General features: G+C 46.8%; 1 protein-coding gene across 2 annotated transcripts in view; it reads right to left on the bottom strand.

Moving 5' to 3' along the window:
- LOC138491964 (cytochrome P450 2J4-like) overlaps positions 1 to 24,903 on the bottom strand; it is a 971,726-nt gene that overhangs the window by 684,714 nt on the left and 262,109 nt on the right. For both annotated transcript variants that reach the window (XM_069618853.1, XM_069618852.1), the window contains exon 4: positions 20,747 to 20,907. In XM_069618853.1, coding sequence (XP_069474954.1) covers positions 20,747 to 20,907 — 161 coding nt within the window. The remainder of the gene's footprint in view (positions 1 to 20,746; positions 20,908 to 24,903) is intronic.

Genomic DNA, 24,903 nt, shown 5'->3' with positions numbered 1-24,903 from the left:
CCCAGGAGAGAAGTCACAGCTAATCCACGAGCTATGTTCTAGAATCCAATTCACCTTAGTATCAGCATTACGAGCGCCGGCAGATGAGCAGTCCTTCTCCTTGCCGACTCGTAAGAACCAGCAACTTGTGGTAGCCAGAAAGTCCAGAGCAGGCGAGCAGCCCAACGGCAGCTCAACAGCCACTTACGATCCACTTGCGGGTGCGCGCGCAGGTCCGCGGCCCCAGTGGTATAAGTAGGCGGCCATGCTGTAATAGAGTGGGCGGAGTCTATACGTAGGCGTGGCAGGGGGCAGAGCGTAATGATGATGCTGTGGGGAGGAGAAAGAATATGTTAGCATGCATCAGCGTGCAGCATGCAACGAGTCCCACAATAAAGTCCAAACAATAAAGTCCCAGGAGAGAAGTCACAGCTAACCCACGAGCTATGTTCTAGAATCCAATTCACCTTAGTATCAGCGTTACGAGCGGTGGCAGGGGAGCAGTCCTTCTCCATGCCGACTCGTAAGAACCAGGAACTCGTGGAAGCCAGAAAGTCCAGAGCAGGCGAGCAGCCCAACGGCAGCCCAACAGCCACTTACGATCCACTTGCGGGTTCCCCTTTCATTTGCATTAACCATCTCAAGGGTTGGTGGTCTGTCTGAATCACAAAAGTAGATCCATACAGGTATGGTCTAAACTTCTTCAGAGACCATACAATGGCAAAACATTCACGCTCTATGGTTACCCACCTTGTTTCTGGTTGCTTCAGTTTCCTACTGATGAAGCAAATGGGCTGCTCCCTAACTTTCTCATCCAGTTGACTAAGGACAGCACCTATACCTGTATTGGAGGCATCTGTCTGCACAATGAAGGGTTGCTGATAATCATGAGCTCTTAGGACTGGAGCTTGACAAAGGGCTTTATTCAGGTTTTCAAATGCTTGAGTGCACTCCTCATTCCATCTAACCTTTTTAGGGAATTTTGGAGAGGAGATTACATTCAAGGGAGAAGCTATGGTCCCATAGTGCTCTATGAAGTTCCTGTAGTACCCAGTGAGACCTAGGAAAGCTCTCACTTGGGTTTGAGTAGTAGGGGTGGCCCAGTTTTGTACAGCTTGTACTTTGCTAGGCAATGGCCTTATTTCACCACCTCCTACCTCATGACCAAGGTAGACCACTTTGCTCTGACCAATTTGACATTTGCTTGCCTTTATGGTCAGATGGGCCTGCTCAAGAGCCTGCAAAAAATATCCTAAGTGATCAATATGTTCTTTCCATGTAGGGCAGAACACTGCAATGTCATCCGAGTATGCCATGCAGAAGTCCTCCATCCCATTCAGAACTTGATTGACCATCCTCTGTAATGTAGCAGGTGCATTCTTTAATCCAAAAGGCATAACCTTAAACTGGTAGAGGCCTGCTGGGGTTGAGAATGCATTTTTCTCCTTGGCATGGTCTGTCAGGGCTATTTGCCAATAGCCTGACGTCAGATCAAATGTACTGAGGTACTTGGCTGAACCAAGTCTATTCACCAGTTCATCTGTCCCTGGCAAAGGATGGGAATCAGTCTTAGTGACTGCATTTAGAGCTCTATAGTCCACACAGAATCTCAACTCCTTGGATCCTGCTTTTGGTACTAGAACAGCTGGACTGGACCATGGACTTGTAGAGGGCTCTATAACCCCGAGATCAAGCATCTTGTTGACCTCTCATTTGATGTGGGATCTCACATGTCCCGACATTCTGTAACTTCTGCTTTTCACAGGTAAACAGTCACCAGTGAGAATATCATGCTGGCCCCAGGGAGTCAAGCCTGGTGAAAGTGAAAATAGGGAGGCAAACTGATTTAACAGGATTTTGCACTCCTCCTGTTGTTCAGATGTCATTTGGGAAGAGAGATTGACTCCTTCTATTTTCTCATCCAAAGGTTGGCCTCTGAGGAGGTAAGGTAGAGGTTCACCCTCCTCCTCCTCTTGAGCTTAAGCTAGAAACAAAGCTCCCACTTCTGGTCTCGAGACATATGCCTTCAAACGGTTGGCGTGAAGGACTCTGGGAGCCTCCTTGGGTCTGCCTAAGTCCACCAAATAGTTCACCTCTCCAAGTTTGCCCACAACCTTGAAGGGTCCTATCCATTTGTCCTGCAAGGCCCTCTGCCTTGTTGACACCATAACTATTACAAGCTGGTCTTGAGTAAACTCAACCATGCTGGCCTTCTGGTCATGCCAATGTTTGACCAGAGCCTGGACCTGCTTTTAAGTTATCACTAGCTTCTGCCATCATGTGTGACATTCTCCACCGGAGACCTATCACATAGTCAGTCACTCTGACTGGCTTGGGGGAAGGAGCACTCTCCAACCTTGACTCTAACATTCCCTCTGTCCTCATCCTCCTCGATCTCTCTTCTGCCTTCGACACGGTCAACCATACCATCCTGCTCAACCGTCTCCGTGAAAACCTGGGTATCAATGATCAGGCTCTGGCCTGGCTGACCTCTTTCCTCTCAGATCGACCCTCCCAGGTCCAACTTGGGTCCTTCCTTTCATCTATCTTCCTCTCTACCTGTGGTGTTCCCCAGGGGTCTAACCTCTCGCCCTGGCTTTTCAACCAATATCTGGCAACTCTCGCCCACTGCATTGCCATTTTCTGCTCAAATTTCCAGTGCTACGCTGACGACACTCAACTCATGTTCAGGCTGCCCTCTGCCACCTCCTCTCCCATCTCTGATTGACTAACTGCCATTCAAGATTGGTGTGCCGCCAATGATCTTTGTCTGAATGCCAGCAAGATGGAGATCCTCCTCATCGGCACACCTTCACCATCCTTTCCCCTCACTCTATGGCCGGCCTCCCTTAGCCCTCCTCCTACCCCCACCTGCGAGGCTAAGAACCTCGGGGTCATCTTTTATTCCACCCTTTCCTTCTCTGCCCACATCTCTGATGTCTCTAAAAAGTCAAACTTCCCACTGCACCTCCTCAGATGTACTCTGACTTTTCTCTCCTTCCCCCAGAAGCTCACTGTCCCCCAAGCTCTGGTTGTCTCTATGTTGGACTTTTGTGACAGCCTCTTTCTAAATCTACCTGCCTCTACTCTCCGCCCTCTGCAACTAATCCAGAACAGGACTGCCAGACTTGTCCTTGGACTCAAGCCCTGGGATCGTATCTCTCCAGCTCTGAAATCTCTCCATTGGCTCCCAGTGGATGCAAGGATTACATTCAAAACCCTCTGCATTGTCCACAAGGCTTTTTGGGGCCTGGGTCCAAAAATCCTTCAGCCAACCCTCTGCAAATACCTCCCCTGTCGAGCTCTTTGCTCCTCTACCGCTAACTCCCTCGGGGTCAGTCGTTTTTCAAAGAAACAAGCTGTGGGTAGATCTGTCTTCGGCTGGGGCCTCCCTCTGGAACAGCCTCCCTGTCACTCTAAAACTTGAGGAGAACCATCTCCGGTTCCGGAAGCACCTCAAGACCTTCTCTTTTCTTCTGCCTTTGCTCCACCTCTCCCCCTGCTGATCTGTTCTCCCTTGGCACCGTGCACCTGGCCACCCTCTGTCCTTCGGGCCCAGGTACGTGCTCATCCTGCCACCCTCTCGCATTGCCTCCGGGCCACCCCTTGCACTGGGGTCTGTATCTGTACCCATACAGCCCCCCCTTTTTTCTTCCTGCACTTATCAGACCTACCCTGTCTGCTGCCTTAAACCTAGCACTTGCATATTGCTGGCTGCATTACCACTGTTTGTTGCCTTTATTATTTATTTATTGTTATTTATGTTTCTCCTCTGCTTCGTACTTTCCACTTCTCCCCTGTCCATGCACTTTTCCCCTCCTCCCCCTCCCATGCACTTGCGCGTTGTCAATGTCACTGGGCCTAGTAAAATCGCTGTTTTGTTCTCCCCTGTTCCCCTCCCTTGCCTTGTCGCGCTCTGAAACACTTGTGTACGAGCGCGATAGAAATAAAATATCAATCTATCAATCAATCAATCAATCAAAATCCCCTCCTTAATCAGGGCCAATGGGCCTCTCACTAGATTGCCATAGAGAAGTTTGAAGGGACTGTAACCAACTCCCTCCTGAGGGACTTCTCTATAAGCAAAGAGAAGGCATGGCAGTAGAAGGTCCAACTTTCTTTTAAGGGGTTCCTCTAAAGCACCTATTATGCTCTTTATAGTACGATTAAACCTCTCTACCAGTCCATTTGTCTGTGGATGGTAGGCTGTAGAGAATGTGTAAGTGACACCACAGTTTTTCCACATGGCTTGCATGTAGTGGGACATAAAATTGGATCCCCGGTCGGATATCACTTCCTTAGGAAACCCTACTCTGGTAAAAATACCAAGTAGAGCCTTAGCCACAGCCTGAGCCGTAACAGTTCTCATAGGTATGGCTTCTGGGTATCTTGTAGCATGGTCTACTACAACCAGGATAACCCTGTTCCCTGAAGATGTGGGAGGGTCAAGGGGACCAACAATGTCGATGCCCACCCTCTCAAAAGGAACTCCCACCACTGGGAGAGGCACCAGGGGTACCACATTCTTGGCTCCACTCTTGCCAGTGGTTTGGCAAGTGTGAAAGCTCCTACAGAATTTGTCAACTTCTGAACCCATTTTAGGCCAGTAGAAGTATAAGGAGAGCCTTTCCTTGGTCTTTTTGAAACTCAAATGACCAGCCAAAGGTATCTCATGGGCCAACTGTAGGAACTGGAGTCTGTTGGCAAGGGGCACTACACTTTTTTTTTTTGTAGTCCCCAGGGATAGCCTCAGTCGGTTCACTGTAGAAGAGGCCATCTTCCCAGCTTAACCTATGCTTTCCAACTTCTTGCCCATCAAGTTGGTTAGCAGCCTGTTGTTGAAGACCCTCAAGAGTAGGACACTCTCTTTGTCCTCTGCTGAAGTCTGCCCTGTTGCGTCCACCTTCTGCCAGTAAAGACTGCAGCTCAGGATGGTCAACAGGGTCAAGATCCCCAACCAAAACAGTGTCTTCTTCCAGATCTGATTCTTCAGAAACTGGCTCAACCACACAAGGTTGCACCTCAGACTCTGCCTCAGCAGGTGGGGGGATCACAGGTGTGATCTTGGACAATCTTGGGGATGTCCTTGTTGGTAGCACAGGGGTGCTGTCTGACTTTTTCCTCAAGGTCTTGGGTTTCCCCTTTGCCTCATTCTTTCTAGAAATAGAAGTGAGCAACTCCTGTGGAGTGGGAGTGATAGTTTCCTCTATCAACTCCTCTGGAGAGCCTCTCAAGGTCCTCTCCCTTGCAGGCCTAGCGAGCTCCTGTCTCCTCTTCTTGGGAGGCCTGGGGGTACTGGACACAACTCCAAGTGTTTTCAGGTCATTACCCAACAGGACCCTCCCAGGCACTTCACTCTGCACACTAACAGGTATTTTGACAGTCATATCATTACACTGGATGAGAGCTGGTAACTGGGGAAGCATTTGCACAGGGCTTCCAGCTAACTTGGTGATGCGTTTGGGTGCCTTAGCAACATCCTCCACCTTGAAAATTGATTAATCCACCACAGTTATGCTGGCTCCAGTGTCTCTGATGGCAGGAGTCTCCTGGTCATTCACAAGAACACTATCGTTATAATACTCTTTAGTATTATCTGGGATAGAATTATAGACATCTACAGTCTGTTGTTCCCACAAGCCCATGGACACTAAAGAAACACTGGCTGAGACTCTCATGGGTTCATCAGCCAGTAGGTGAAGGTTTCCACTTGCCAAAGGTACTTTTTCCTCTGGGGAGAAGGCTAAGGAGACAGTGTGGACCCCTGAAGGTGTACCCTTACATCTGGTATCCCCTTTCACATGGTCAGTTGACCCACAAACATAACATTTCCCAAATGTCTTGATGAATGGGGGTTTGTTCTGACCTCCATCATTTTTGGGTCCAGATGGTGCACTAGCATCATTCGGTTTCCCTTGTGGTTTACCCTTATGTTGCTGTTTGTGGCCCTCTTTTGGATTGGAGGTATTTGAATTCTCTTCGTTATCTTTCTTTGGCTGCTTTCCCTCATCCTTCTTCTGAGTTGCCCCAGAATCCTTGTGAGTAGCCCTGCTGGCAACCACAAGCCAGCAGCCTTAGCTAACGTCTTTGGATCTATCTCCTTAGAATCAGCCAAGTGTTGTCTGAGCTCAGGAGAGCAGGCATCATAAATTGACTCCAACATAACAAGATTTCTCATACCTTCATAAGTGTTGACTCTGTAACCCTTAACCCAACCATCTACGTTTTTCAAACATTCACATACCCAGGTAGCCCAAGAGGTACCATCATGCTTTTTGAGGGTCCTAAACCTCTTAAGGTACTGGTAAGGGGTCTTCCCAAATCTAGCAATTAAAGCTAGCTTCACACACTCATAATCCATCCTATACATCTCCCCCAACTCCATCACAACATCAGATGCAACAGTGGGTAGCCTAGAGAACAGCCAGGGAAGCAACTGATTCCCTGTAAAACCTTGAATCCCATGGTTGTATTCAAACATTGCCAACCAATCCGAAATATCAAGCTTAAGCTCATACATACCCACAATTTCTTTAGGCATATGGGGTCTCTTAGGACTGGAAGACCTAGAAGACTCTGGCAGAGAAGCATTTTCAAGAGATAGCCTTTTAATTTCTAGTTCATGATTCAACTCCATTTCTCTGAGTTTAAGTTCTTGGTGTTTTTGTTCAGTTTGAGCATTTAAACGTTTGATTTCCAATTCATCTTTTCTAGAGCAATGAATTCAGGACTGAGTGTAGGACCTGATGGGGTCCCAGTGGACAAAGGTTGAGGTTGCTGAGCAGATAAGGGAGCAGTGAGGCCTACATTTGGAGACACATCTACTTCCTCTAACTCATCAATAATAGACACACTATCATCCTCATTATTTTCCACATTTGCTGGGGAGTCAGCTATTTCAGACCCACTCCCCAGACTTTGGTTCTTTAACAACCTTTCAATCAATTCAGATTTTTTTGCCTTTGGGCAGAGAGATTCCTTTCTTTACACAGATTTTTAAATAATTCACAGTGTAACTAAGGAGGATCTCCTGACTGTAGCTTTCCATATCAGACATGATTAATATTGCGTTTTAGTGATGTTAGCCTTGTGGTTAATTGATCCAAGGTAATAGCAGCACTCAAAGTGTAATTACTCTACTTGATCCTCACCGCTGGACACCAGTGTTAAGCAGAATTATATGCAGTACCCTTTGGGAACACCACACACAATTAAGACTACAGGTGACAGTACAAATTCACCTTTGGTACAAGCCTGTACTATACAGTAAAGTGGTAGCGATGGCTGAGCAGCCAGACATATCTCAAGAGCAAGTGAGCAGTATCAATAGTAACACAAAGGACAGCAATTACTATGATTCAAACAAACACTGACTATAGGGTTCTGAGTAAAAGAATATACATTTATTTACACATCAGTTGTATAACATTTCACTAAAGTAAAGCAGTTCAAAAATCACACTCTTCATACACCACACCACTCCCAATAGTTTCCAGACAAGTTAAGCTCACAAAATGAAGTGGGAGCAAAATGGCACTCTAGCAATTTAAAAAGGGAGGGAAAGAAAATTAGGCAGAAATTGAGCAGCACCAACAGGTAAGTAAGCAAGGCAATCTAGAAAGAGGAACTACAGTGATGGAATAAAATCAAAAAGGCTTAGGTCCAAAGTCAATAGCACAAACGTATTTTGCTCAAGATCACACAGTTCAGGGTAGTTCGCGGTTAAGTCTTTGCCAAGATTTCCGGACAAAGTTGGTCGGCAGAAAAGTTAGTTTAAAGAGTAGAGAAGGACAAGCCGTCTGATTGGAGAAAGATTTCACACTCTTTCACCGCGGCTGGACGAAACGGACAACCGGATTTGCACAGTACCTTTAAATGGAGAAGAACCTGTAGCTGAGGCAGAAGTTCCTGGCAGTTCCTGCAGGCTCACGGTTTCAGAAACGACTGTCAGACTGACATGATGTAGGAAGACTGGAGGGTCCTGCACTGCCCAGGAAAGAAACCAGCCACAGAGCAAAGCAACAAATAAAAGGTGCGCTCCTTAAAACCCAAGCAGGGTCCGACCTTCCTGGCTATTCGGCCCACTGTAGCTCTTTACAGCGAATTCGACCAGAGGAGGGAGTCCTGGCTTGTAGTTTGGGCGAACTGGTTGGTCCCACTAGCTCAGGGGAAGAAGATTCCTGTTGGAGTTTGAAGATTCAGACCTGCAGCAGGGCTTCACTGGGCAGATCAGTCGTGGTAGGGGTCCTCTTCCATCAGCTCTTGTCGGTTATTCCGTTCCACTGGCGACTCTGCCTTTCCAGACCCAGAGACCTGCTTTTTATGCAGTTTTCCCCCATTCACAAAGCCTGGCTGTCAATCACAAAGCAGGGTGGCTGTCCTGGCAGGACAGTCACCTAGCCAATCAAACAGGAGTGCGACTTGGGTTACCAAGGGAACCCATGGCAGGGGTCCTAAAACCCCTCCCTCACATCCTGCCTACCCAGACTTTCAGGCACCTAAGGAGGGCTTCTGTGGAGAAGCCTGCGAAAAGATGGTGAACAAAGGAACCAAACCTGGCTTGGCGCGCAGAGAAAAACACGAGAAAGACATTTTCAAAAGGAAATGGCGAATAAACTCAGCCGAAACTGTATAAAAACTTATATGGTCTAGCAGGTTTAAGTTCGAGGCTACCAAGATAGCCTAAAACAATACCAAGGTTATTTAAGATAACCGCTGTAGTAAAAATAGGGTAGTTACCACTGCCACCAGCCAAGTCTTGACGAAAAGGGAGCAAAACAATGCTCCAAGAGAAACAGACAAAAGGGATAAGTATTAAACCTTTCCAGTACTCCATGTAAGATGGTTTGTACTAGGTCTTTGGATTTAAAAAGACTAATAAAGTCAATGGCAACTTTACATGTTCTGGGAGACAGTAGTCAGTCCCAGAAAATGGAGTCTGAGTTGGGAGGTCTAAAAGACAACCCTGTGTCACTGCACTGAAGGTGCTGTGGAAAACACACTAAAAAGAGGATGCCTGTGGAGTAGGTGAGGCTCCACAGTCTATGAACACAAAAATGTTAAACACACACAGCAAAACACATGTAAGAGTGGGAAAAAAAGACTCACACTCTTACCAGGTGAACAAAATAAATCCTAGAAATCCAGCAAAGCTGCTGAGGGACTCAGTAGGCAAGGGAAATTAGCCATTCTGGAGAATTCTCCCTAACAGTTGGGCCCCGTCATGGCTCGGAGCGATCGTGAAGATATTAATACCCATCATCATGTTCATCCTTGTTATTTTCTGCACTTGTAAACTGGGCCTTCGATGTTGTGTTAATGTGGCACCTAATAGCGCAAGAATGATGGTATCAATTGGGGTTTCAAAAGCACCTCGCGAGACAAAAGATATTAAAAGTTATTGAAGTACAGACTGAAATCCCACAGGGTGGCCCTAAATATGAAATGCTCCCCATCCCGTATGGAGATGAAGTTGATCATCTATACCACACTATCATTTCTCCACCCCCTGATCTAGAAAATTACAGAGGTTTGGGGGGACCTGGCAGGGGAGGGAGCATGCATCTATATGGCTTGCTCCCCTGAAGCGTACGCACCTATAGGGGAGAGTTTGCGGTCAGTGTTTAGGGTCTGGGTGCCAATAAAGGGAACTCAACCATACGTGGAAGCAGAGAAGAGGGAATGGGAGCACAGAGGTATAGCAGAGTTTGTTACTGTAGAAGTAATGAAAGTGGGGGAATGCTGTGAATGGGACAGCCCTGCCCCACCCCCCTGGGTGCTTTAGAGTGAGGCGAGATGCATTTGAAGCACTATAATGGGCCAGGCCGATGGGGGATGGTGAGAGGACCACCTCCCAGTATAAAAGGACCCCACTCTAGTATACCCAAATATAGTCTATCCACATAGCACAGCATAAGGTGCGAGCAGCGTTGCTATTTTGCATAGATATTAGTAACCATAGGTAGAAGGGAAGGCATGCACGGTAAATGGCGCATTGCATGCACTAGGCCCAAATCATGAGACAAGGGAAATCCCCAGCCATGCCCGAGCTCCCATGAGGAACGCCCACACCGCCAACTGCCACAACGTCCATTCATTGTTCTAACAGTGTTACAAAGATGTTCGAGAGGAATGTGCCTACAAGGCCGTGATTACAGACCGGCGCCTGGTGTGCACGTTATCTCACAATGGCCAAAGCATGACCCGTCCCATCCCCAGGCGACCATCAGTTAAAGCCTGGGGCCTAAATACCTTCAAGACTTGGTTGAGACTCTCCCAGGGGCCATCCACCCAAGAACAAGTCAATGGGCTGTGTTTGTGCTGGAAGAGAGTTTCCCAGAGCCCCCTCTGTTTTGCATACCAAGTAACTTTGGGTCTCACCCTAAGTTACCAGGGGAATCCAGACGTGGACCCCTTGCTCACTGCTCTTAGAGAGGCACAGCTTCACCTCACTGGTGATGCCCAACTAGTCTGAAACACATGTATGGGGTTGCTGTGGTACTCTTGTTCAGAGGAGAATTGCCTAGCATTTTGGTGCTGGACTGCCCCTGGGCAGGACAAAGACTGATATGCTGGGACATTTCTTCTCTATGAAATGAACAGTGAGCTAAAGACTTGGTTGACACTCTCCCAGGGGCCATCCACCCAAGAACAAGTCAATGGGCTGTGTTTGTGCTGGTAGAGAGTTTCCCAGACCCCCCCTCTGTTTCTCAATACCTTCAAATCTCTCTTCCTAAATATCTTCCTTCTCGAGCTCTTCATTCATCCGCATCCAACTCCCTCAGGGTCTGTCGCTTCTCCAAGCAACAAGTTGGTGGTAGATCTCTGGGTCCTCCCTCTGGAACAGCCTCCCTGCCTCTCTGAAAATTGAGGAGAGCCAACTCTGGTTCCGGAAGCACCTCAAGACCTTCCTCTTGGCTTCTGCTTTCTCTCATTTTCTCCCCTGCTGAACGCCTGGCTGAAACTGAAACTGCACTGGTCACCTAGCTACCCTCTGTTCTCGGGCCCAGGTCCCCTCCCCGCCAGTTGCACACTGCATTGACCCCCTGGCAACCCTAGCACTCTGGGGTTGTTTCTGTATCCCTACAGCCCCCTACCAGCACTTGATACCTGATGCCTGCACCTACCCTTTTACTTGCCACCAGCTCGCCGCACTTCTTATTTATTGTTCTTATTTATTTGCTGTTCATTCTATATACTGCACTTCCCCTCCCCTTCCCCCTCGCACTTTTCCCCTTCCCCTTAACACCTGCACTTGCGCAATCTCAATGTCACTTGGCCTAGTAAGATTGTTGTCTCTGTCTTCCCTATGTTCCCCTCCCTTGCCTCGTCGCGCCTTGAAACACTTGTGTATAGCGCGTTATAAATGCCATATATCATATCATATAACTGACCAAAACTTAAGACCCCTGAATTCCATGGCACCAGGTGCCCTTTGACCACCAACCCCAAAGTAACAAGTACTGAGATGTTCAAAGAGGACGGACAGGGCACACAGTTGAAGAGACAATCGCGTGATTTTGTATTGCGAGGTGCTGGGAGGGATAAATTATAAAAACAAGGGTGGAGACCTTGGAGCTGGATGGTTTGGAAGGGAGTGAGTGAAATGTGTGTGAAGGTTAGCGTGCCCCAGAACCTCCTTTGTGCCTGTTTTAAGGCCTGCCAAGTGCACAGTATGAATGATAAAGTATTCGTATGGTAGGAGTATAATTAATTTGTTCTCTGACTTTCGATGTGAGAAGATGATCACCGCAGCACCCATGCGACAGAAGACAGAGGGATTGGGCTGGAACCAATAGCCTGGCATCCCTTATGGGGCAGGCAGACCCTGTATAGGCACACACCAAACAGCCGCACAGGATTTTACCATATGTATTGCGTCATGTATGACAATGGTTTTCTTTATAAGATTCTGGTTCTACTATTTTTCGGCAGAACGTTCTTAGCAACAGAGTTCTTTGATGTTGCTCTCATCTGCGTGTGAGATTAAAACTTGTTATCCTTACAAGATCGACCTGGGCCTTTCTTCCAAAGCGGGTTGTATTCTCTCTTGTGTGAGCGTTCATGGACTTGCCTTCAATTTTAACCTCTGTTGCTCTGCGTGGTCTTGCTTCCAAGACCAACGCGTTGCCCATGTGCTATCCTTCGTTCACTATGACCATGACGTGTTCCAGATATGCCTACCATGTCAGGTGGTTGTAGAACACAGTGAGGCTCCCGAGCGAATACTGCTCAAAGACAATACCAGCACACTTATAAGAGGATTTGAACACACTGCCTAAAGACATATGGACCAGCGGCCCCCATGATGTTGGCCTTTTAAAGGGACATGGGGCTGTCTGCATTAAGCTGAAACAACTGGCAATTTGCCCTGAACAAAATAGTACCCCCTTTCGCTGTCAGTGAATGAGGGAATTTCTGAAACAATATTAGCTCTGTGGCGACAGGGCATCATTCAGAACTCCAATGCAACACAGCTATCCTCTACCTCGTAAAGAAAGCAAAGGGGGGGGTTGTGGAGAATGATACAGGACCTCTGCCCTTTAAACAATATAGTGGAGGCAGACACAGAAAAGCAGTGCAGAGAGGATTCTTGACACTATTAGCAGACAAGGGATAACAATTTTGACAAGGTGATACTGCAATATTACCAAAAAGAAGTAGTGTATCTAAGGCATATAACATCAGAGGGGACGAGTGTGACCCCCAACATGGGAGGCAGCAGTGCAAAACACACCACAACCGAACACATTATTCTACCTAAACCAAGCCCATCCTGCAGGGGCCGAAGGAAGCACAGAAAGCGAAGTGCCCCATAAGATGGACACCTGAAATATTTGACTTATTCAAAGAATTAAAGCATGCACTTAGCAATGCACCTGTTTTAGCAACCTAGATAATAAGAACATGTTTTTTCTTTTTTCACTTTCTAATGGTCAGGTGATGACAGCTGTCCTCATCCAGAAAACATCACAGGGACTATGGAGCACCTCGACGGCTTGCTTAAAGAATACATTGCAAATATCTGTGAAATGCTTTGCAACTGCTGGCTGCACTGCTTGGCATTTGCTTTATTTGCTTTGCGTAAGAAGCCTGGCTCTGATCACCACCTAACCCTGCACGTCATTGTTATAGGCAGGAAGTTGCAAGCACCACTCACTTCGGCACGTACGATCTCTGATGCTCACAGTTTAGTACGATCTCTGATGCTCACAGTTTAGTAGACGTCTTGGGGGAGAAATTTCAAGGTTATCTTAAAGAACTTGCCAATTACTCAAAGTTTATATCAAGACAGGTTGCAGCTCATCAAAGCGGGCCAGCTGCATCATCAGCAGAAATACGAATGCTGCAAGAGGTAGCATCGCTATTGCAGCAGCCTCAACTGTATCCGTGGAACAAGATCTTTACAAAGAATTTCATGAGGAAATGGAGCGTGCCCGCTTCATGGGCCCCTTCATGGTGACGTGCGCTACACCAACTGCAGTGAAGGTAGGGGGGCGGCAAGCATGGATCCACCTGATGGACGTACACAGGCAAAAAGGCGCACCCCCGTCCAGGAGCAGACAAGGGGAGAGTGAATGGAAGTATCACCCAACTTACAATTACATTTTACATCAATTTGTCTTTCAGGTGACAAGACGATTTTTGTTCAACCTCACAGCATAGAAGAACAGGAGGAGCGTTGGAGTATATGGATTATGTATTATGTTTTCTTTTTTCTCTCTCTCTTCTTTTCCTGTTGTTTAAAATAGAATGGGGAACTTCAGCATGTAATAGTAATAATAGTAATAATGTACACATAGCAGGCAATGTTAATATATCAGTGGCCAGGAGTAAGAGGGAGGCATTCAATTCAGAACTGTTTTCGGACAGCAGTAAGGCCGAGCATCACATGTACACCGATAACATGCGTTATAACCACATGCCGGCAGTGGGAAGGGATAGAGCAATGACACGTGCTATGTCTGCTCCCTCATCCCACACGCGACAGGCACACACAAACTATTGATCCCTCAGTAGGTGCCCACACAGCAGGACACTGTTTAGTTCATGTGGCGTTGTGCAGGGTTCGGGGGCTGTTCCAGGGACACAAGGGCCAAGTTCAGTGGGTGGTGGAAGGTGACATTATTTATGAGGATAATTACATCAAGCTAAGGAAGAGGGCAGAAAAGAAACACAAAAATTGGTACTACATTATGAGACAAAGGGTTCCAGAAGGGGGGATCATTTACTACATAGCACACACTGTCTTGTGTGAACGAAATGGGGCACACGCTGCCATGGTGTAAAACTAGGCCACAAATGCATATTGAGGGTGCAGTGTTCTACCATGACGAATGGGTGGAAGGGTTGGTAGTATGTAGGGCAGAAGGATTGGTGGGGTTTTCATAGGAAGTAGCTGTGAAAACTAACAAAACGTGTCGTAGCACATGAGAAGGTAATATTCAGGCATTGACCTGGATCGCTGACAAAAAGCAACCAGTACATATAAAGGCACTCATACAATATTCTTTATGTTTCAGATCCAAAGGGAGCATCAACCTGGGCATTAATAAAGCATGCGCGAGAACAATGGAGCTCCTGAGCCTGCAAGCAGGGACATCGGCACTCACTATTGGGCCTGCAGCACCCGAGCTTAGGCCCAGCTTCCACCACGCTGGGGTGGACTATGTTCACTCACTACCTTGCATGCCCCCATGCCTGTAGTACCTCATTCGGACCTTGTCTTGTTTTCTGAACATCCTGCTCTTTGAGATGTGCCTCACACACGCACGAAAATGTCCCTAACCTGTTGCTGTAATAACTATTACTGGTCACAGGAGTCTGCGGATAGATTACAGCAATCCCTATAGTGTTTTGCCTTTTTAGTAGAGCAGCAGTGTTCTTTACATTGCTTCTTTCACCCAGTACACAAACTGCTGCAAACTCTAAGTTGTTGCAGATACCCTGCTATGAGTTACTGCAGCTGGCAAACGGTACAGCAAGAGGGTTGAATGCTATCAGGGAACAGTTGAGAGAAGTTAGGCTGACTACTCTGCAGAACAGGTATGTGTTAGATTTCATTACAGCAATGGAAGTAGGGTTGTGTGCAACGATAGGAAACAGTTGCTGTACCTTGTGCGGCAAATTACATCAATAATAGGAGTTTATCTGAAGCAATTAATGCCCTGCACACACTCCACACAACTATGGAAAAGGACACAAGCAGAGTGGTCAAAGAGGACTGGTTTAACAACATTCTTGGGTGCCCGCCTGGCTACCAAATATCGTAAACGTGCCTGTGCCGATTCTTGTAGTGGTTCTTATTCCACTCTGTGAATGTCAAATAGGGTTTGGGTGGTATAAAGGGGTGGGGGCTAAGGCTAAATCTGTGATGTCACTTTCTGTGAAGAAGTCCACTGACACTGCCACACCCCTCTTGATAAACATTCATACACAGACAGATAACTGGCAGGGGTGGAACACAACACTGTATGGTTCAGATTAGCAATCCAATTGGTTCTCCGGGGACGCTGTCCAACCCACCTCCAGACCCTGAAAATGACACAAAACACTGGATAGATTGTAATGTCAATGGGGATTGTTCGTTCATGACCTGTACACCTGTGGAGTATGCAGCAAAAGGGAAACGCTGACATGGAGTTTGAGATATGAATTCCGAAAGATGATTGGGATAGGAAGGAGGAGGAGGTGTTATCAGTTAAAAACTTAACTGAAGGGGGGAGTGTGAAGATGCAAATCCAATGTCCCAAAGGGCGGTGCAAGTGCAAGCTGAGAAAGATATTTTAGCAAGGCATTAGGCCCGGGTAAGGACACTGGTCATGTGGTTTGGTGACATCACAGTGTATTTTTAGAATGTATATAGTTACATAGTGTATTTAGGAGGTATAGAGTTGCACAGTATATTTAGCATGCATATCCTTATGCCACACAGCAGGGCACAGGCAGGCTGCTGCACAGAAAGACGCACATGTAGCAAGATATTTTATTTCCATGGCTCTCTCTCTCTTTCGGCACACTTACATTATGACACAAGGCCATGTATGTGGGCTTGTTTTCATCAAGTACATGGAGCTTTGTTAGGTTACTTGTTAATGTTGGAATTAGCAGGAGGTCGGCCATGTTGTACCAGGCCAGTGTTAAAAGCTGAAGAGTTTGCCACTCTAGAATAAAGGCTGCAGGCTTCTTTTTAATTGAATTCCACTTCTGCTGCTGGGCAGAAATGCTCAAGTAGCGATGGTTAGGATGGAAGGAGATGCCAAATAGTGAGACGGTCCAGACAGCAGCATTACCAGAATATAGAACTAGGTAAGATGCAACAGCACCCCCAATGACCAAAAGGGCATTTGGGTCGGGAATAGAATTGTTATGGTACAACGTATAAATAGCAGGAATTAAGATATCTAGAAGTTGTGTCCAGAGTGTGCAACATGTATCGGCACGGGAGGTGCGCAGCGAGCAAGTGCAGGGGGCAAGGAGCCAGGGGATCCAATCAGGAGAAAGGGTACTGTATATTCCATGGGATGTAATAATGTTTTGGACCTTGCCAATTTCCACTCACAATGTCATTGGTCGATGTTAGAATGGATTTCTAAACTCTGGCCAGGTGAACAGATGCTTGGGAGGCCACCCTGGTTAGATGAACAGGGGACACTTCTGCGAAGATAACCTGACCAATTCACGGTAGCTTGGAGAGCAGTTAAGGCTAGATCTCAGGAGGAGATCAGGGGTCTCCAATGTGAAAACACAGTGAAACACTGAGAATTACAATTAGACAGTAGCATACAAAAATATACTATTTATTATAGGCCCAAAAACAATACAATGAAATTAAATGCTCTAGCAAAATACACCCAAACAAAGCACTATTTAATCTATATACAATCACTGGAGTCACTGCGGAAAGTTAATAACTCCACCAATACCTGCAAAGGAAGAAAGTGAGAAACTTGTGTAGGACCGACAGACTTCAGATATAACAATCCTAACTTTAGGAGTCCAGCCCTAAAATGAGTGGAGCCTTGTGCTCAATGTTCAATGCACGCGTAATACGCACGGTCGGGCGTAAAGTTTACAAGTACATTTTAGGGAGCAGGAAAATGTTATGAGAAGAATTCTGAAGGGGTGAACCGTATCCAAGAGTCAGGTGAGGATCTGCTACAACAAACAAAGCTGTTCCTGACTTTCAGAGTGCTCTAGGCAGCAAGTTCCGCCTAAGCCAATTGAAAGGTCCAAAATTAGACCTCAAGGATTGAATGTGTTTGGATGAACAAAGGGCCACTGATAAGTGACTTCACTACTCACCACCCTTAGTTCGGTTTTGGTCCAGACGTGGCAGGTCTAGAGGTGGTCACTAGAGGTACGATTTCCCGCCCTCCCCCACTTCGGCTTCCAGATGCACAGGCACTGCAGATGTGGGTACAGGTCCGGTATGGCACAGGAGCTGCTACACTGATTCCGACAAGAAAAGAAGAAAACACTGATGCAGCAAGTCCCAGGGAAAGCTGCCTTCAGCGACTGTCGCCGCAGCATAGTGACGCAGCCTTCTATCTTGTGCACCAAAGGTGCTGGGAAAATGAAATTCAGCAGAGGGTGCCTTGTTGGATAAGCTAGGTCTCCCAAAAGTCTCGGGTCGAAACTCGAAGCAACGTTGCTCCTGCAATGCAGCCTAGAGTCGAGCTGGACAGCCCACTGGATGGTCCAGGAACTCTTCTGAACAGGCTCACTTGCAGGGTTTCCAGGATTCCAGCAGCGGTAATCGGGTGCCAGACCTTCTCAAGTATGTATCAAGATTGTCCTTTGTTCTGCTAGGCTCTCCTCTGGATACTTGGCTCCTTCTTGAGATCTGTCGAATAAATGCAGGACCCCTGTTCTTATCCACACTCAGGTGAGTGCTCACACCCAGCCCACCAATGGCAAGATCAGTTTCATGCATGCACGCCAGCAGTGGTCCAATCAGGGACCACTGGGGCCCTCATGCTCACATGCACACCAGACACCCTGGCACCAGTAGTGTGGATTGGGACCAGACAGTCCCAGACTACTTCTGGGTGCCTACACACGTGACCTGCAGAAGCCTGTGATAGAAGCAGCCTTCGCGGGCAAATGCCTGCCCAAAAAAGGAAATCCCGACCCTTGGAAAGGCAGGGAGAAGGCAAAGGGGCAAAATGGCCAAAGGAACAAACAAACTACCGTGTGGGATGACATGTTGGACACTAGCCACAGTCAGGGGCCAGACGCAGTAAACATAGTAAGACTTGGTACAAAGTTATACAAATCAGAGAAAAGGCTCCAGTTGCCACCAGTTTGTCCTCAAGCACATTGTACAGTCACATAAAGTTCCTTTGACGGTGTCTAGAGCCATAATAACAGAGAGGCCACATTATGCAGTACTGGAAGGTACTTTGCGCAATGATAAAATATTACCAACAAGTGGCAACAAAGTTGAAGACTAAGAGAAACAAAGTTTCTCAGTACTGACAGCCTGAAGGACGTGTAAGTTTCCCCGTAACAATGAGCAAAAGTCAGTGTAGTGAAATTGAAGGCTTCAGTGCACTGAGAAAAGTTCAGGTCAGATTAAAAAATAAAACGTAAAAAGTTTGGGGGGTCCATAGAAATGGAGGGAAAGTGTCTATAAAGAGAAATCTTTCCTAACAGTCGATCTCAGTGGGATGCTGCTGCCCTAGCTGTCTCAGACATATCTGTCCAATTAGCAGCAAGTATGTTATCAACTTGCGCGCTGAAGGATGCCAACCAACCAAAATGTCATGTTTTGTGCTGACTAGCAAAGTTATGTTATCATAGAGGGGTGGTACATTTGGGTCACACGAGGGAGGAGACCGCCAATTATATTTCTCGATGTTCAGCGCTCTTTAGGGGCCTGATGACGATCAGCCAATGACCATGTTGGGATTAGCATTCATGTTGCAGTAGAAAATGTTAATTTGCGGTTTTCCGCCTTAAATACTGTAACCTGAAAGGGGCATGTTGAGATGGTTTTCAGTTGAGTTCCACAGAGCTGTGTCAGGCTTCAGATCTACCTCCACCTTCTCCTCACCTGAGTCCTCGGAAGTTAGGTCCTTAAGGGCTGCCTTAGCCTTGAGACGGTTCTTCTTCTTGTTGGAAGCCTTGACCTTTGGTGTCCGGACCTTCCGCTCGTGTAAATAAGGTCTGGCTCCTCCGGAAGCCACCTTGACAGAGATGTAAACCTGCCCTTGGGAATCCCGGGGGGCCAGCCTCAACTCCCAGGGAAAAAGCCGGAAGGCAGAAATAACCCTGGAGATCTTGTTGGTAGGAGGTGGTGTGTAAGGATATTCCGGAACCAATGTACTGTAGGGAATACACTCCCGTCAGCTGAGTTGCCCAAAGAAAACTTGGTAAGTGGCTGAAGGTTGATGGATAGAGGGAGCAGGTAGAGTGGAGTAGGATTTCTCACTACAAAACAAGAAGGTCTGAAAGGGTAAGACAGAGGAACCCGATACAGAAGGAAGAGTAACAACAAGCGAGTGAAAGAACATTGAATGCAGGTAAGCCCAAAACAGATGGAAGGAATATAAACAGAGTATGGACAAGTAATAGGAATAGAAGGAAAGATGCACAGTCAAAAGGCAGAAATACTGCAGAAAGCAAGCATTAAGATAGGAATGGCCAGCCACCGCAGTAGTAAGTAAGAATAAGTAAGAGGAGCCAAGTAGAGCCGTAAGCGGCCGAAGCCGAACGCAAACGGCGGAGCATGGAACGGCGATAGAACGCCAAGCGAGAGGTAAGCAATCCAACGCCAGACACCGAAGCGGGAATAATAAACAAGCGAAAGGCAGGAGCGGATAGACATGGAGAAAAAATAGACAGGCACAAGAGGAGTAGCAAGTAACATGGGAAAATATGACTACGAGAAGTCAAGGAGAGGGCTGGAATACCATAGGAGTAAACAAAGCGTCAACGTGAAAGAACACAGATACAACGCACCGAACCAGAACTTATAGGTGACTCCGCCATGTTAGGTGAGGACTAGAGCGAACAGTGAAGCATGCTAGTGCCTCCAAAGATTCCAAATCTTCCACCCGCGGTTCCTGACAAGCTGTCTGTTTTTCCACCTGCCGTTTTGCAAATAAAAGCTGTTCTTTCCTGCACATGGTACACTCCATTTTTGATTCCTTTTGGATTATTTCTTGGATTACTTTGTGGGACTGCACCTATACATAATGATGAATGTTACTGAATGGTGCAGGTGAAAGAGGTCTTCTGGATGACTTCAAGGCCTCCTGCTGTCTTACCTGAATGGCTGATGTTCTATATGCTAGATGGTTCAGAATGTCAATGAAAAATGTGGTACAATGGGAGAAGCAATTCTCTGTGATGAAGAGTCCATCACGTCTGTGTAAGGTGCCGAGATCACCTATGTCTAGAGCACGAAGGACTGCTGAGTGTGTGTTAATGAGCATGAGGTTGCATGATTGTATGGATGGTGAAGGTGATATGTTGGATTTCAATGAGGTTCTGTGAGTGTGAAGAGTGTGTCTGTTAAGTGCAGGGTGGGGCGTGCATGCATGATTGAGTGTGGTGGTTGCTCTCTGAATCTCCTTTCACAATCCTGTGCTGTTCACTCTCTTTTACTTTCTCCTCTAAAACATCACTTTGGCTCAGAAAATATGCTTAGTCTGGATTTTCTAGCCTTCTTTCACCCTTTATCCGTCCTTCAAAAGCACATAATTGTTTAATCTTGTTGGTTGTGTCCAACCATGCATTGATCAGAATAATTGAGACTTACCCGGGCCCACATGGATCCCATAAATTGTGTCATGAAATCATTTGCTTCAGTGAGCTGGTCGAAGACTTTATCCTCTCTAGTGAAGCGGTACCCAAACACAATGGATGTAATCACATTGGTGACAGAATGGACGATTGTGTGAGAAGGATCCAAGGCTTTCCCTGAGAAATAATGGAGAGGGGCAAAGAATGGGAAGTAGAGGGTAAGACGAGTCATTGTGACAGAGGTTACATGCATTTATAGCAACTTTATAAGAAACATCAGACCACATGACAGAAATTCTAAGCAAGCAACATGATAACTTAATAAAAACAATACCATTTTCACTGTGTGATCATTTTGGTTTGAGAATGAATAAACCTACGGGCTGTGATGTTTGCCTTTTATTTTATTAAACAAACACGGCCTATGAGGTGACTCGACTACGGGTTGATGATGCCCTTTTGTAATGTTAAGTTGTTTCGGTGATGTGGGATGGGGAATTCATGATATTTGGTTATCATTTGGCAGCGTTGAACAAGCTGGAAGGTGCCTCTTCCAGTACGTTCACTCTAAGTCCACCTGCCTTCCACTTCGCCTACTCTGGAGTTATCTTCCTAGTAGATGTTGTTGACTTTTCTTCATAACAGGCAAATATTGGCTGCTGCGGTTCATATTTTGGTGTGTCCCCTAAGGTAGAATGCTGGAGGAATGCAGCTGTGATGCATGGGTGGTCTTCTCAAGCTTATAATGTTCTCCTGCAAGTGCTGATAATCTACGGATGTCCCTCATACCCTTGCGAGTTATTGGCTGATCATTGTCAAGGGGTGCATTGGTATAAGAATCAAAGGCATTACTCACATATAGCCACTAAATTATTGTGCATTATTCTTAGGCTGTATACTTTATAGTAGTTTTATGATGGCGGGGGGCGTGGTGGGCGATTTGCAATGCAAGCTTTTTCTGCTGATATGTGCGCACACTGGATTTGAGCGTGCTTTCCTCTGCCATGGAAAGAGGAGCGCATAATTAAAAGGATACGACTGCCTTCTGTTAATTGCAGTTCTGAGTCAAATTGGGTGTAGAAGCGTGCATTTGCATTTCTGTGGTTTAAACGATTTAGGGGATTATTCCTGGATACTGATTAGGCATAATATTTTGCTTGCCACTTTAATGATTCCTATTTCAGTTGTTATCAGTTATATTTGTTTGGGGTTATACGCAGTACTTTAAGTGGGATGCTAAATCGAGGGGGGATGCTCTCGCCCTAATGAGAGCCCCCCCCTTGCTTCCCTTAAGTGCCAAGGATGAGTATGCTCGTCCTTTTTGCATAGACTTACATAATAGCCTGGCAGTTAAGGGGTGGGGGACTGATAAAAGCAGGAGAGCTTGGGGCTCACTGACATTATTACCTTTGGTGCACCCAGCCCCTCCTTTAACACGAAAGTAGGGGCTGGGAGCACCAAAGATGTGACACCAGTGCGCCCCAGCTCTCACACGCAGCAGGCAGCCCTTTCATTCAAGGAGCAGTGTGGTTAACGCACATGCAACCCTTTAACCATCAGGCTCCTTGAGTGAAAGGTCTGTCTGCTGCAGGTTGTCTCTGTACTCAGAGACAGGAGGAGGGCTGGAGTGCCCAGTCTCTCCTTTTGTTTCTGAGTAAAGAGTCATCACACAGCAGGAAACCCTTTAACAGACCCTTTTCTGCTGAGTGATGACTTTTTATACAGAAACAAAAGGAGAGACGGGGCACCAGCCCTCCTCCTGTTTCTACTAAGTATGGAGACATCTTGCAGCAGGCAGCCCGTTTTGCAGAAAGTTATGTGGTTAAAGGGCTGACTGCAGGTGTAAGTACTTCAGTTTAGAAAAAAGAAGAGGCAATGCCTTTTTTCTAATACAAAGTGCTGACACATGCTGGCAGCCCTTTAACTGTAAAGCGATTCAGCAACACGGACTGCCTGAGATGTCAGCGGGGCTGAGGCTAGTCGGGGTGAGCCCTGATGGGGACACGGCTTGGGTGCCCTTTTTGGAGATAGCCCTGGGCCACTTAAAGCCCTGGTTATACGTCATATTTAAGCACATGGGTAAGGGAGACTAGAATATTTTCTCCAGCACTGTCATGTGTTGCATTTATTGTTCACACACCAGCAGGATTTAGCTGGACATTGAAAGACAGGCATTTGAGGGAAATGTGGGTGTTTGATTGAGTACTGGGGGTAGAGTACATATTTTACACAGAACTGGTGAGGGAGGGTGGCCTCCAATCTATAGGGCCTCATTACGAGGTTAGCGGTAACCCGGCGGTGCTGCCGGCGGTTACCGCCAACCCCGTAACATGGATTCTGCCGCCTGATATCCCAGTGCCACTGGGATATCACAAGTGGCGGCGGAACGGTACATCCCCATTCCCATGGGGACACTGAAGCACCGGCACCTTCGCTACCCGTGCTTCAGTGAGAGACATGCCGGTAGGGGCCTGATTTCCTGGCAGGTCAGACATGCCGGTAGGGGCCTGATTTCCTGGCAGGTCAGGCCTGCCGGGGGATCCGTGCCCCTACTAGCAGTCTCGTAGTATGGCGACCCGGAAAGTGGGCTGGTACGTCGCTACCGGTACTGTCAGAATAGAAACAATATTATGCCTCCCATTGTAATAATTGTATGTGTATTGGCCTACGCCAAGTTGTCTAAACATCATGCGCGAACAAACTCCACGACAAGGTCTTGACCTTAGAGAAATCAATGTAAGCCGCCATCTTGAATTAAGCCGCCATTTTAGGTTCTCTTGTTATGTAGAAGTCACCCTGAACATCAAAATGGAGGCCAAATGACATTCTGAATAAGATTCTGGCCGTTGTGACCTCCGTACAACTGAATAATTAATATGCCTGCAGGCCACTTGACGGGGTCGCGAACAGAGACCTTGTCCTACTGTTGACCTATATGTAAATGTACTACTTATATCAGCGAAACTAATCGAAATGCATATATTAAAGGGTTGACCTGGCAAGGAACCCTAAGACCAGAATTATTTCGCAGAATGGTTAACCCGCAAGAGGGTTGGCCAAGCGCTGGACAAATTGTATAAAAGACCTGGGTATTCCAATGTACGCTCTCTCACTAACAAATCGAACCCTCGTTGAAGTTCGTTATGTTATACTGAGAGCCGAATAGCTATCCATTTGTCAACTGACTTGGTAACTGTTGTAGCTTGAAATAAAGCACTTGTATGTTTCTTTGTAACCTGTGTTGGTGTGTTTCTTTTTGGTCTTCCCGGCCTCATATTATTATTCAGTTTTCATAGTTGGCGCCCGAATAGGGACCCTCAAGATTGATGCTGGATCATTGAATGTTGACGCAGGCTATCGAACCGGGATCGGACGATGTGATACTGCGGCCCGACCGAACGAGACGCGATACCTCGGCAGCGCTGCACGATCCGATCCTTGGGCGATAGTCATGTGGTCTGACACGGCATCTTGACGAGGGTTCATTTTCGAGGCGGGCAGATTTGTCGAAACCACCAAACACAAGGTAAAATTCGTTAGGTAAGTTCTTTGGTAAACCGTATGGTCCTCCTTAGGTTTGGTCAGGTGTAGTCGTGACCCGACTCTTAATTTAACCCTGACAATTTGAATTTGGCGTATTGTATCTGCAGACACAATTATTGACCAGGTAACACCAATTTTTTGTGAAATGCCTGGGAAATTGTCTAGCTGCTTTAGGGCTCTGTTCCGCAGCGATCGACAATCTTTGGAATTTAGCCGCCCGGCACCACAGGAGGGGTCGCCGGCGTGTACTATGTACTGTGGCCAATCAATGGTAGTTTCGAGATCCCCCGTATGGGATACCTAGAATCGGTCTTGTTAAAGAAAAAGGCCAGACCTGCAGCATTTGATGTTTTGCAGAATTGGAAAAAAGAAGCTTTGCAGCAGCTTAAAAGTAGGGATAAACATGCACGCCGTCATAAAACGAATGCCGAAAAGGCGTTGTTATATGATAAGGAAAAACATTCAGAATCAGTCAAGAGTATGGATAGGGCTTTCTCACTCGGTATCCAGAAAATCTATCCCTCTAGAGATTTTCATGTTTCTGAAGAATTTATTGATAAATTGTTAAACGAACGCAGGCCTGCTGCCTCTGCGCCACCTCTGTATGATCCTCTCCCTGGTGCTCTGACC

The sequence above is a fragment of the Ambystoma mexicanum genome, chromosome 10, assembly GCF_040938575.1.
Source record: "Ambystoma mexicanum isolate Mex_15411 chromosome 10, UKY_AmexF1_1, whole genome shotgun sequence".
Classification (NCBI taxonomy): Eukaryota; Metazoa; Chordata; class Amphibia; order Caudata; family Ambystomatidae; genus Ambystoma; species Ambystoma mexicanum.
The sequence above is the reverse complement of the archived record's forward strand: the minus strand, read 5'-3'. Positions and strand labels throughout refer to the sequence as shown.